We start from the raw sequence: 13867 nt of genomic DNA, 5'->3' as shown, positions 1-13867 counted from the left end.
TGGGACTATTTGCCACCAGTCCTGAAAACGCATTGGCTACCAATGAGCTACTGGACTCAATTCAATTCAATTTCTCCTTGGAATTTCAGTTTATTGTTTCTGGTGGTTTTCTGACTGGGATCAAGCCTTGCAAAGCCAATTGCCCTTAGATATGAGAAAATAATTGCAGCTAAATACTTGGAGTTATTGTTGGCAGGGAAGAATTTGAGTGAAACTTCTTTTTCTATCATCTAGAGTCTAGGCTTTAAAATGGGATTCGTTCTTTGTTGTGCATATTGCACTATATAATGCTGACGCACAAAATTTACATTCAAAGTTGTGATCACTTTCAGAAGCATTCCCTTTTTTTTTTTGTAAATATTTATTGGAGTTTTTAATAAAAGAAATACAGAAATATTAAACAGCGTTACTTTGTTTTTACAAAATTTCATAACATCTTTGGGCTTCCTCACATCTCCCGCTCCCACTTACATCATTAATGAGTTTTTATCAAGCAAATTATCATCTTATTTTCAATTTTATAACCACATATTTAAATACAATATAATAGTTCTCCTACAAATTTTGTTTCTCTTAATCTCTCTTATCATCAAATTCTGATCCAATTTAATGATGGCCACTTTCAGAAGCATTCCCTGTGCTTGTTGATAATGACGTCTGAAATTATATTCCGAGAAACCTTTTAGTGCATGTTATTTGCATAGTCTTGAGAAGCATATTCAGTATGTTGAGCTTGCATGCTGCAGATGCAACAAAAACAAGTCCCTTATGACTTGTTTGCATTATGCACAATGTTTCTTATGCTATAGAGACCAGACTAAAGCTGCTCTAACATTTGTGGGAATTGTTTTTTGTTTTTGTTTTTAAAGCAGATGTACCAAAGAGTTATGCATATTGCAATACAAATACTTAAAATTTCAAACATGAATACACAATGGGAAAGGGCTAATGTGCTGATGATATAGGAAATCAAGACAAGGCTGTAATTTTATCTGTGGCGTGGATGAAAAATAGCCATTTAAATAAAAGTTTTGTAGAAGGCATACTATGAAGGCTCTGTGTTCCAAAATTCCTATCACTGCTATGTGCCAACTCCTCCATGTGCCAATTCAGCAGAAATCATCCGGAAGGCAAGACGCTCCAACACACCATTGCTGTGCAGATATCTGAACCAACAGACCTTTACATTGCAATCCAATACCCATTTATTCAGAAGGAAGGCCCATTAAATCCAATGGGACTTCCTGCCATGTAAACAAGTATAGGATTTCAGCTATAAACGTAATTATACTGCCTACCCTTTCCATACTGTTGTTGCCTCTGCTTTTAAATTATCATTATTTTAAAAAACAAGTTATTTGAGCTATAATATTGCAACTGAAATACTTTAATAGAACTGCAGTCCAGAATCTGAAGCAGCTTTCATCGCCATGCCTCATGAAAGGGTTGCCTCTATTTTATCTCGCAGCCAATGCAATAAATAACTAAAACATTATTATGCTGTTTCTTGTGCTCCAGATATTTTAAAAGAGGCCTGGGGAACCTGCGGCCCTCCAGGTGTTGCTAGACTACAGCTCCCATCATCCCTGACCATTGGGCATGCTGGCTGGGGTGGACAGGAGTTGGGGTCCAGTAAGTTCTGGAAGGACGCAGCTCCCCATCCCTGTGTTAAAACAACAAAAGAGCTTAAGGACACGGTCCTAAATGTGCTTAACAAGGGAGTGACCCCCACGGAACTCAGTGGAACTTACTTTGGGGAACAATACCATAGGATTACACTGTTGCAATGCAGTCCTATACAGTGGTACCTCGGGTTACAAACACCTCAGGTTACAAACTCCGCTAACCTGGAAGTAGTATCTCGGGTTACAAACGTTGCCCCAGGATGAGAATGAAAATCGCGCAGCGGCAGCAGGAGGCCCCATTAGTGAAGCGTGCCTCGGATTAAGAATGGTTTTGGGTTAAGAACGGACCTCTGGAACAAATTGAGTTTGTAACCCGAGGTACCACTGTAAATCAACATACCCTCAGATTATTGAGGATTCTTCTCACGTTCTGCCTCCACCATCTTTTCCCTTCAGTTATGGTCCTAGTGCTCTTCAATGCTCAGCCCACAATGTACCAAAGCCCACTTCCACAGGCATTCACATTTGCTTTATAAGTCCAATTACAAGATAGAGTTGGACAGGAAGGCAGTGGAACCTTTCCATGGGATCTCCCTACCGCTAACTCTATACTGTACACTCAGCAGTGAGTTCCTTGGACTACAGTGGTGTTCACTCCTTTGCAAGTGTGCTTAGGATTGTAACCTAAGTGATCTGTGAATAAGAAAAAAGATATATTAACTTCCTTTCTAAGGAAAGAAGCAGGACATTTTCCTGAAAGTATTGCTGCACAGAAAGGAGTAAATGTAACCCATTCTCCAGCAGAGCAACCTTCCCCGACATGTTGCCCGTCATCTGTTTTAAACTACAACTTCTATCAGCCCTAGCCAGCATGATGGAAGCTGTGGTCCAAAATATATTGAGGGCACCAAGTCAGGGAAGGCTGCAGGATTGCTATAGAAGAATGTCAGACTTGCAGAATACTTTCGCCTAATAATTAATTGCACCCCTGATTGTAGATTTGAGTCGGGGGGCGGAATGTGGCTACACCTGCACCTGTTCCTGGCTTCTTACAAAGCATGGCATGATCTGAAAAGTTAGGGCTGAACTTCTTTATTGCTGGTCCTCATAAAAGAATGCAGTGAATTGGAAGTAATGGAGAACCTACTAGTATAAGCTCACTAGAATGATGCCATCTTCTGGCCAGTTCCAGTTAATGTGAACTAAATTTCAGCCGGGGAAACTATCTATGGCTGAGACAAACAATTTCAGGTGACTTTTACTGATCTGAAATGGATTTGGGGTGTGGGGGTGTGAAAGATTTAATGGAAGGGTCCTTGCTGTTTTTTTCTGCTGCCTGCTTTGGGTTCTGGTGGTGGCAACAATCCTAGTCTCCACCGCTGATGGGCATTTTCCCCCTTTGCCTAAAAGATGCCAGAATTAGGGCAGGAACTGTTGGCCTCACTCTGATTTGGCTACATTTCAATACTATCTGGACACAATTTGAATGAGGGCAATGTTTTCTGGCCTCACTCTATGACTTGTGAATATGATATCAGGGTCTTTTCCAGGGAGTCTTCTCTTCTCATGAGGTGGCCAAAGTATTGGAGCCTCAGCTTCATGATCTGTCCTTCCAGTGAGCACTCAGGGCTGAATTTCTTAAGAATGGATAGGTTTGATCTTCTTGCAGTCCATGGGACTCTCAAGAGTCTCCTCCAGCACCATAATTCAAAAGCATCAATTCTTCGGCCATCAGTCTTCTTTATGGTCCAGCTCTCACTTCCATACATCACTATTGGGGGAAACCATAGCTTTTACCATACGGACCTTTGTGATGTCTCTACTTTTTAAGATGCTGTCTAGGTTTGTTGTAATAGGTACTTCTAAAGGCTTATTCCTCTTCCTCTTCTTTTTAAAGACTTGCGGCCCTTTGTGGGCACAACAGTGTGGGAGCCAGTACTATGCAACAGGGATCTGCTCTGAGTTCGGCCCAAGTTTCCAGATCATGAGAAGTTTCTCCCCTGCTGTGCAAAGTAAGTACTTAAGTATGGTTCAGTAAGCAGTTTCATTTGCTTTAAATACGAGACAAGGGTCTATGCTGCTAAAATAACTGGCTCAGACTTTTTCTATCCCCTTCTTTTGCAGAATGTTCTTCTGCCATAGATGTGGTGGTGGTATGTGATGAGTCAAACAGCATTCATCCCTGGCATGCTGTGTCGGATTTCTTGAAAAAGTTTGTTCAAGGTTTAGACATAGGTCCCACAAAAACTCAGGTGCGTAGAATTGGGGCACAGGGGGTAGGGTCAGCAGAACTGAAGCGCCATGCCTTATTGGGGGGGTGTCTTTCCTGTTACTGCAAAGCCACCATTGGATACAGCCCATTATGTATGAGTTGGCAGTGTAAAGCTTCCTTTTTAATGTTAGGCATGGGGGACATGTGTCCCGCTCCCGCCCCCCAGATTCTGCTGAATTTAGAACTTCCATCTTCCCTGGCCATTGGCAATGCTGGCTGGAGCTGATGGGAACTGGCGCTTATAGATGTATTGCACTGGTTTATTTAGTAACACTTTTTCCTCTTAATTTTATCTGAAATTTTAGGTAGGCTTGATTCAGTATGGTGTCTACCCAAGAGTAGTGTTCAACCTGAGTACTTACCAAGATAAAGGAGATGTTGTACAAGCAATGTCAAAAACCTTTCAGAACGGAGGGGTCCAAACTAATACATTCAGCGCAATTGAATATGCCAGGTAAAGCACACCGAATAGCAGCTGATTCTCTTTTTTATTTAAAACAGAACAACTCTATCGCTGACAAAAAATATATATATCTGTATGTGAGGGTAAATTAAAACAATGTTTGAATACAACTTTTAATGCTAATGTACTTGATATCAGCTAAGGATTTTGTAGTGATGCTGTTTTTCTGCATCTTCACTCTGTTGGTGGTAAAAGTACTATGTGAAAGCATGCGTAAAAAGCAGTATTTGTATATAGTAAATAACATATGCTGTTCATTACAGACGTAACGCTTTCTCAAAAGAAGCTGGTGGGCGGCCAACAGCCTCTAAAGTCATGGTTGTTGTGACAGATGGTGAATCACATGATGGCTCGAATATGCAAGAAGTGATAACTAAATGTAATGAGGACAACATCACTAGGTTTGGCATAGCAGTAAGTAAGGCTTTCATTATTGCGACTGTAACTTTAGCCCTTGCTATCTTTAATGCATGGATTACAAGGGGACTAAAATAATTGTGACAATGAGTCTAGAATATAGCTCCTCTGTGAGGAATATACATAAGGGATAGGGAGCGGGGACGGGGGAATTGTTTGAGTCAAATTTTCATGCAAACCTGCCTAGTTCACACTTCCCAAACCAATAAACAAGATGGACTACAGCTATCCATCAGATTTTGAACTTCTCCAAATTTTGGGATGCAGTTCTCCAACCCAAAACTGTGCAGAAAGATGCATGTATCAGTGAAACTATTGTACAAAATTGCATTATATTAGGAGAACTTGCTTGTAAACGTGTATATATTTGAGGGAGTTACGGTACATCCATATATGTACATATCAGGAGAAATGTGCATGAAAATGCTTTTGAATTTTCATGCAGACTTTTAAACCAAAACTTTGCAAATTGGTGCGGAAATGGAGTGAACTGTACTTAAGCTTGGAAAAATGGGAAGCATGGAGAAACTGAAACTGAAATGTATTTTCATCCCCAATATGCATTTGTCAAGTTCATAGCTCTATAGATGCTGCATTCTTCATACAGAAGTCTTCAGTTTGGTCTTCTATATCCATTTCAGTCAAAAGAGATGCTTTGTGTATTCATCTCCACACAGTTATCTGCTTGTGTGACCCACCTAATTGTAACCTCACCAGCTGATGGGAACAACGTAAAGTCTAACCACATCAAGAAAATGTCACATTTTTAAAAGTTTCCCTGATTGTGGTTTACACAAGGAAATAATTTATAGTGAGGCACACGTGAAGTAATGTCTGAAGTGGGCATCAGTGAGAACTGCTGAAATGCCCTCAAAGTGCTATCCCCCGCCCCCCAGTATGACCCTAGCAGAGAAATACATGGTGCCGAGACAGAAGTAGTAACAGAGGTAACAGAAGTAGTAACAGAGGTAGTAAGAAAAATGTGATTTCCTTTAGCAAGTCACTTGCCCTCCAAATGCATGTACCCTCCACCCAACATGCTCACCACTGGGTTAGCATGTGGTGACTGGGTAGACAGCCCTTTTCACTTGATCTGCTATGCCCAGTAGAAGTTGTGTAAAGGGACAAAATGGAGGCAAAAATGTTCTGTAACAAGTATGTAATATAGATGTATCTGAATGCTTCTTATTAAAATTCACATGATCATTCTTCCCCCACCCCCTTCAAGGTATTAGGATACTTAATTAGACAAGACATGGATACTAGAAATTTAATCAAAGAAATCAAAGGAATTGCCAGTGTTCCCACATCAAAATATTTCTTTAATGTGTCATCTGAGGCGGCACTTTTAGAAGAAGCAGGAACGTTGGGAGAGCGAATTTTCAGCATAGAAGGTACTAAAATAAAGAGTTTCCTTTTCTACTAATCAATCCTATCCAGCGCTAGCTAACCTGTTACTTGCCAGATGTTGCTGCATTACCCCCCATAATTCTTGGCTTTTTACCATGCTGGCTGGTTCTGACAAGAGTTGGAATCCAACGACATCTGGGGGGGGGGCACAGGTTTCCCACCTACTGAAATCAGTGTGTCACAAAATTTATTTGTAACTGTGGTGATAGACATATGAGTAAACATCACTTCCCCCCCACCAGGTACTGATCAAGGTGATTTATTCCAGATGGAAATGTCACAAGTGGGATTCAGTGCTTCATACTTGCAGCAAAAGGTAACAAACAGCTTGTAAACCAACACTGCATTTAACTTACATTGCCAACAATACTACATTTTTTTTACTTGAAGAAACTGTTAGAATGGTAGAGAATCACAAAACGATAGAAATGTATAAGTAGAAAAGTATATTGAAAACTACTTGTGTTGGGGATGTGTCACTGCCTCTTGTGTCATTGAAAATCATTCACTGAAAATACCTGAGTATATTTTAATTCCCGTTTGCCTTTGTTTTGCTTTCTCTTAAGGAAGTTCTGATGCTGGGTGCTGTGGGGGCCTATGAGTGGACTGGAACGGTGGTGCAGGAGACAGCAAAACAAGCTGCTATATTTCCCAAGGAAGCATTTGAAAAAGTTTTGCAAGACAGAAATCATACCTCCTATTTAGGTGAGGGTGGTGGTTCAAAGGGCAGAGTGAAATATTTCTCAAATGTTCTTGGGTACTCTTTATCACATTCCTGATTTAGAACTGTGGAAAGCCAATTAAAAATTTATCATTCCAGAGCATTTTCTTTTCTTTTAGATACTTGAACTTGAGAACTGTTGCCAGAAATTTCAAGCATTTGCTCTCTTTAAATGAACAGTAATTTGTCTTTTAACTAATTTATTGGTTAATAAAATACAGTTTTCTAAAAACCAATATGGGTGTTAGGAACTTGTTTTGACTCTTATCTACATGCCTTTTGAAGGGGAGAGCCTGCAGACTCATGGGGGTCCTTGAATATTCATGTGGTGACAAGGCAGTCACTTCAGAATTATATTGGCAAGTGATGGAGAATTCTTTCTCCCGATTTCTATGATTAAATATTCTAATGGGGAAAACATTATGGACTTCAGAGCTATTTTCTTGAGATGTCACCGAGCCCTATATGCACCCATAAGCTTGCTAAAACTCTAAAGAGTTCTCAGACCAAGACTCTGGACAAGAAATAATCAAAATAGAAATAGCTGAGGCAAAAGCTATAAAATGGATTATGTGGCAGCTAAGTAAGGGCTGTGTCTGGTGGATAACTTTGCGCTAGCAGAAAGCACTTCCACTCACAAAAAGCAGGACACCCAATTCTTGCCAATCCCTCTTACTGAATGGAACCCCCCTCCCCAAGCCAAGTCCTGTACTGTTCCAGAGGATTTCAAACAGCCAGAAACAGCTTTTCAGTGGGTGCAATGGGAGTAGGAAATATTGTCAAAATTGGGTACTTAAGGTTCCTAAAGCCCAGAATCTGGGACAGAAAAAGACCCATAAAATCATGGGGTAGTAAATTGTCTATTTGTCAAACTAGAAATAAAGTGGCACTCCACTTCCTGGTCCATTCAGGACAAGAACGGAGGTCCCCCGGTGTCTCACCTGAGGGCTATGGAGTCTTCACATGTGTGTTAATGTGTGTCTTGACATGGGTCTTTCTGAATGCAGCTGTGTTCCACATGACAGAGAACATGAAGCTGTATGTAGGGGGAGCATAACACCCCCTGCTCCATTGTTCCATCTGTTTCAGAGACTGGCTTTTAATGTGAATGGTCCCAGATCATCACTTGTCCTAAAATATATGTATCAGAGTGGTTAGGTCACAGGGAGCAATGCTCCCTGTGAAGTTTTTTTCAGCAAAGGTTGCAGCTAATCAGAACCTCCTTTCTGTAGCTGGACCAGAAGTCATAAGGACCTTGGCATGCAGCAACCACAACAGAATCTACATTTCACTTTTAGAATACTTTTCATGCTCGGTTGCCTTTTTGAACAACTGCACCACTGTTACTTGATAACGATAACTATGACTTTGCTTTTCAGGTTATTCTGTTGCTGTTCTTTCAGCGGAAGACACTGTCTATTTTGTTGCTGGTGCTCCACGGTCCAACTACACGGGCAGAGTGGTGGTTTATGAGATTGATGTCCACGGCAATGTAACTATTGTTCATTCTCAAAGAGGAGAGCAGGCAAGTGCAGAAGTTGGCACTGAATTTTCTTCTTTGTGTTATATATGTATAAATGTCACAGGCACCAGCTGTCGCAAGTAGGGTTTAAAACTGATATTTACTTGCATTGCGAGTTTGCCTTTCCAAAGTTGTGTATCTTGTCTGCACAAATCCGACTACAATGTATGGCTGTAACTGGCACTGACATGTGCCGTCTGATAAGAAATGTTCTGTCATTTCAGATTGGTTCCTACTTTGGTAGTGTACTATGTTCCGTGGACGTTAATGGCGATTCAGTAACAGATGTGCTCTTGGTTGGCGCACCAATGTTCATGAATGAGTTAAAAAAAGAAGAAGGGAGAGTCTATATGTTTTCAGTCAGAAAGGTACATAAAATATATTGGGTTGCCAAGAGAGCAGCTCAAAGCTCTGATGTTTTCCTAAATACTTGGTCTATGGATAATCCAGAAATTCCATTTGGCTCTCACCCATCCAAAGCATGTACTTCGGGTAACTACATGCATGGATACCTTTCAAAATGTTTGAAATTCTACTAATTGGTCATTTGATGGGCAAGGGAGAATGGGGAGATAAAATCCACTCCTTGTTACCCCTTGCAAATGACTGATAAGTGGTGTTCATTTTTTAAAAAAATAAATAAATTTCAAGCTGTCTGCACATCTTTGAACACAGTATCCTTCAACCCACTAAGGATGACTTTCATTTAAACAGTCCCCTTAGTTGGATCAATTAGCCTGATAGAATGACTGCACTATTTTACGCAGACAGCAATAATTACTGATAATATTGGGAAGTATGCAGACGCTACTTACCTTAGCAATAATTCCTGAGATGCTTAATGGAAAGTTTTTATTACTTGTGTCTGCTTTTAGGACTTCCTATATAGTTGGCACAACAAAAATAGACAAGGGAATAAGATATTCCACATCTGATTTTTCTATTTTGTAAGAACTGGGAAATTCCATTTCTCTTTCAAAGAATTGCATTCAGGTTAAAGAATATTTGTCTAGTTGTTTCATAAAACTCTAATGCATGACACGCCCCCCACTCTTTCTCTGTCCTTTTCTCAAAGGGCATTTTGGGCAAACAAGAACTTCTCGAAGGGCCTCAAGGGACTGAAAACGCTCGGTATGGATCTGCTATTGCTGTTGCTTCAGATATCGATTTGGATGGTTTCAATGATGTGATAGTTGGAGCTCTACTAGAAAACCAGAATGCTGGTGCTATCTACATTTACAATGGTAAACAGAGGACAATACACACTAAATATTCCCAGGTAAATTACTTTTTTTTTTTTTACAGAATGCTATAGATAAGGTCTTGTTATACCCTGGTCTGAACCATTCCCTGGTCTGAACAGTTATACCCAGTCATTGGCTATGTTGGCTGGGGCTGAAGGGAGCTAGAGTCTAGTAATATTTGGTGGGCCACAGATTCCCCTACCCTGATTTAGAGCTTTGTCTAGGCTCTGAGCATGGTTATTTGTCCTCTCTTTTTGTTGGTCTCTTCCATGTTTTATGGACATTACACTATGTGTATGACAGAGTCTATGTCATTACACTATGACTCTGAGGAACAAAATATTTCATTGCAAATTTTAGTTCCTATTCCCATGTGAACCTCCCTGTAGTTTAAGATCTGATGAGGAGGCCTCATCCAATAGGACCTCAGATCTGGTGGCGCTCAAATGATCTAATAATCCCCAGCCTCTCATTAGCATTGCTTGATAGGATTGGTTATGAAGTTCATTGTGTGACTTGGCTCAGTTTCTGTCTTTCAGCCTAATGTATTTCACAGAACTGTTGCAAAGATAAAATGGGGTAGGAGAACAGTGTACACCAATTTGAGCTCCTCAGAGGAAAATGGAATATAAATGTAGTACAGTGGTACCTCGGGTTAAGTACTTAATTTGTTCCAGAGGTCCGTACTTAACCTGAAACGGTTCTTAACCTGAAGCACCACTTTAGCTAATGGGGCCTTCTGCTGCTGCCGCACCGCCGGAGCACGATTTCTGTTTTCATCCTGAAGCAAAGTTCTTAACCTGAAGCACTATTTCTGGGTTAGAGGAGTCTGTAACCTGAAGCATATGTAACCTGAAGCGTATGTAACCCAAGGTACCACTGTATAGTAATTTTAAAAATGTGGAAATAAGTAACCATACAGCTACTGTTTGTTTGTTTGTTTGTTTGTTTGTTTGTTTGTTTGTTTGTTTGTTGTTAAGGTCTTGTGGCACTTTAAAGGTGAACACATTGATTTTGGAATTATGTTTGCAAGGCTAGATACTACTTTGTCAGATGCATGTGCTTTTCAAACTAACTCAAAAGCCAATGATGAAAATCAATAATGACGACTTCATTGCTAATATGAAACATTTGAGCAAGGGAGAATCCTCAAAATAACCCATATGTGACTGAAAACATCAACATGCCTGATACAAACATTTCTCTTCTCAGAAAATTTTGGGATCAGACCCTGCGTTTGGACAGCAGCTCCAGTATTTTGGAAGATCAATAGATGGCCACAGTGATTTAAATGGTGATGGGATCACTGATGTATCTGTGGGCTCTGATGGAAATGTGATTCAACTCTGGTGAGATGTGGATATTTTTTTTAAAAAAGCAACAAATGGCCCTTCTCCCACTGCTTCTCTTCCAGTCCCTAACTTAATTCTGAATGAGAGAAAGAAATTTAGGGTGGTATTCAACTCAGTGTTGAATATATGTTTAGCCTGAGGTACCACTATATTCTATGGGACTAGCTCCCTATTAAGTGTGTATATGAATGCAACCTAATTGACTGGTGATTTTTTAAGTATAAATTCTAGATAGATGCCTCCTCAGAACAAATCTCCCTTTTTTGCAATTAAGTTTACAGGCAAATGTGCCTGTTTGTATTTCAGGTCTCAGAGTATTGCTGCTGTGTCCATACATGTATCAGCTACACCGAAGAAGATAAGCTTGCTAAACAGGAATACAGAGGTAGTTCTCCACATATGTTTCAGTGCAACCTTTAGACCTGCTCACAGGACAAATCAAGTGGGTAAGTATTTCTACAGTCTTGTTTTACATGATTGTTTTTATTATTATTAAAAAAGAGCATTACTTGTTGGGGCAAGATGACCTACTACTGTAAGGCTGCAATTGCAAGATCCCCTTCACTAGACTCAGTGGGATTTACTCCCGAGTAGACATGTATAGGATTGCATTGTTGATTTAAGTAAAATTCTTACTTCTGATGGAAATATTTTAAATAATTGCAAGTAAAGAATAAAGGAGATATGTGTGGTTGTGCCACTGAAAAGGTGTATCAAAAGTGCTAAATTTCTTGTCCTTCTGTGGACAGCACCAGGGCATCACCAGGGCAGGTATAGTACTGAATATTCCAGTTATTTGTGTATGAACAAATATATGTGAACTCCCCCCACCCCATAGTAGGGTAACCAGATGCTCCTTGAATAATTGTGTAGGAGAGATAATTTTATCTGGTGTTCTTGACAATTCATACTAGCTGAAATTCCCTTTCCTTCACAACTTTTTCTCTTGTCTTCTTTTTCACTGGGCCGCTGAAGAGCAGTTATAAAGGATCATGAAGATATGAAGTGTTTTTCAACTGATGTTTGAAGTTGTTGTTTTTTTATTGTTGTAAGCTGCCCCGAGTAATACATTTGCATTAGAAGGGTGCAATATAAATTTCTCAATGAACAAACAGATTCCTTTGAAATATGTACCTTTCTCCCCTTTTTTAGATATCAGATACAACCTGACATTGGATGCTGATCTCTTGTACTCTCGAGTGACTTCTCGAGGATTGTTTAAAGAAAATAAGGAGAGGTATCTACAGACTAGTATCCTAGTCCGCTCCAGGGAGAACTGCAAGGAGCATGTTTTTAATGTCCAGGTAGATATTAGCTAACTGATCTATATGTTATGCATATTTGTAGAAATGAATGGTTGTGGCCTTACAAACAGCAGATAACAGTTGCAGCTTGCAGCTAGTCTGCCTGTCCAACTTCAGACAGCCATTGAGAGATCATATGATGGAATGCTCCACTGGCATCTGTATATAAGCTCCATCACCTCCTATCAATAACAACCATCTCAGACCTTAGGATTGGCAGAAGAGGTGCTGCTGCCACTGGGGGCTGCCCAGTTGGTGCTGACAGAGCCTTTTCGGTGGACGTGGGATGCTGTTCCTGGTGTAGTGTGCCTGTCTCCCTAATTGTTAACTCAGGAGGAATATAAAGACATCCCTGTCTAGGCATTTGGTGGCTTAAAAACACTGCTCCTGGTAACGCTGAGGTAGCTAGCTGAGATAATGTTTTTAACTGCAACTGCTTTTATTTTTTATTGTGGAGGCGTTAGCCACCTTCGGCAGGGCCATCTTTAGCATATACAGTGCTGGGAATTGTAGTCTGGAGTGTCATCTCTTTACTAGAGCCGTGTGTTCAGTCACTCAGCCACTCCCCATGGTTTGGGTAAATGTAATTAGGAAGGGGTAGTACTGTGATAAGTTAGTCTTGTACAAAAACAAAATGTTTGGCAGAATGCAGTGTATTAAAAAAAAATCTTCAATATTATTTATCAGAGCCAGGCACTCCTGTCTTCCACTGCCTCCCGCAGCTTGGTCAAACTCATGCTCGAAGCTACCAGCATGAGTTTGACCAAGCTGCGGGAGACAGTGGAAGACAGGAGTGCCTGGCATGCTCTGGTCCATGGGGTCACCAAGAGTCGGACACGACTAAACAACAACATCAGATCATTTGGACCATTGAATTACAGGTATTCTCAGCCAGCAGTTGTGTATATGAGAAATATTAACTGAACTGATTTCAGCTGGTGGTTTGTGTTTCTATGTTTGTGTTTATAGGAGCCCTCTGATGCTGTCAACTCTCTTAGTGTGCGTGTTGATATTGGCCTCAATAATCCTGGTTCAAGTCCTGCTCTTGACAAAACTTCCCCTGCATCTGTTACTTACAGTGTAAGTATATTAACACACATTACTCTTGCTGCATAATCCATAAACTGACACATGAGCAATATGAGTCCCACTATAGTAACAGAAAACTAGGTTGTTTTAGTGGCACTGATCAGCTAAATCCATCAGTGCTATGACTAGGCTAAATACACAGAATTTGTTAACAAGCACAGGAGTCAGCATTCTTTGGACCCAGATACAAGGTTCAGGGACTAGCAATGCCTCAGTTGAGAACAGCTTTACAAGCCCCCAAATCCTGACTCACATTGAAAATTTCATCAGAGAATACTTCCTGGATTACCATCCATTTGCAAAATGTCTGGTGGGAGCAAATAGCAACCTGCCGCTGTCAGAAAAAGACGGCCCTCAATGGCGAGTTTCTGTCTGCTCAGCAGCAGCAGCATGTCAACAAAGAGAGCTGTTAATCTCCTTAAATCGGTGCTGTGGTCTAAACCACTGA

General features: G+C 40.5%; 1 protein-coding gene across 2 annotated transcripts in view; it reads left to right on the top strand.

Moving 5' to 3' along the window:
• Positions 1-13867, top strand: part of ITGA2 (integrin subunit alpha 2) — a 50282-nt gene that overhangs the window by 20411 nt on the left and 16004 nt on the right. For both annotated transcript variants that reach the window (XM_081929599.1, XM_081929600.1), the window contains exons 5-18: positions 3523-3637; positions 3750-3877; positions 4203-4351; positions 4624-4774; positions 6006-6171; positions 6430-6503; positions 6754-6892; positions 8288-8433; positions 8655-8798; positions 9506-9709; positions 10887-11023; positions 11333-11472; positions 12179-12330; positions 13300-13410. In XM_081929599.1, the coding sequence (XP_081785725.1) occupies positions 3523-3637; positions 3750-3877; positions 4203-4351; positions 4624-4774; positions 6006-6171; positions 6430-6503; positions 6754-6892; positions 8288-8433; positions 8655-8798; positions 9506-9709; positions 10887-11023; positions 11333-11472; positions 12179-12330; positions 13300-13410 (1956 nt within the window). The remainder of the gene's footprint in view (positions 1-3522; positions 3638-3749; positions 3878-4202; positions 4352-4623; positions 4775-6005; positions 6172-6429; positions 6504-6753; positions 6893-8287; positions 8434-8654; positions 8799-9505; positions 9710-10886; positions 11024-11332; positions 11473-12178; positions 12331-13299; positions 13411-13867) is intronic.

The sequence above is a fragment of the Podarcis melisellensis genome (assembly GCF_964234715.1).
Source record: "Podarcis melisellensis genome assembly, chromosome: 11".
Taxonomy (NCBI): Eukaryota; Metazoa; Chordata; class Lepidosauria; order Squamata; family Lacertidae; genus Podarcis; species Podarcis melisellensis.
Note: the sequence above shows the minus strand (reverse complement) of the source record. Positions and strands in the feature narration are given on the sequence as shown.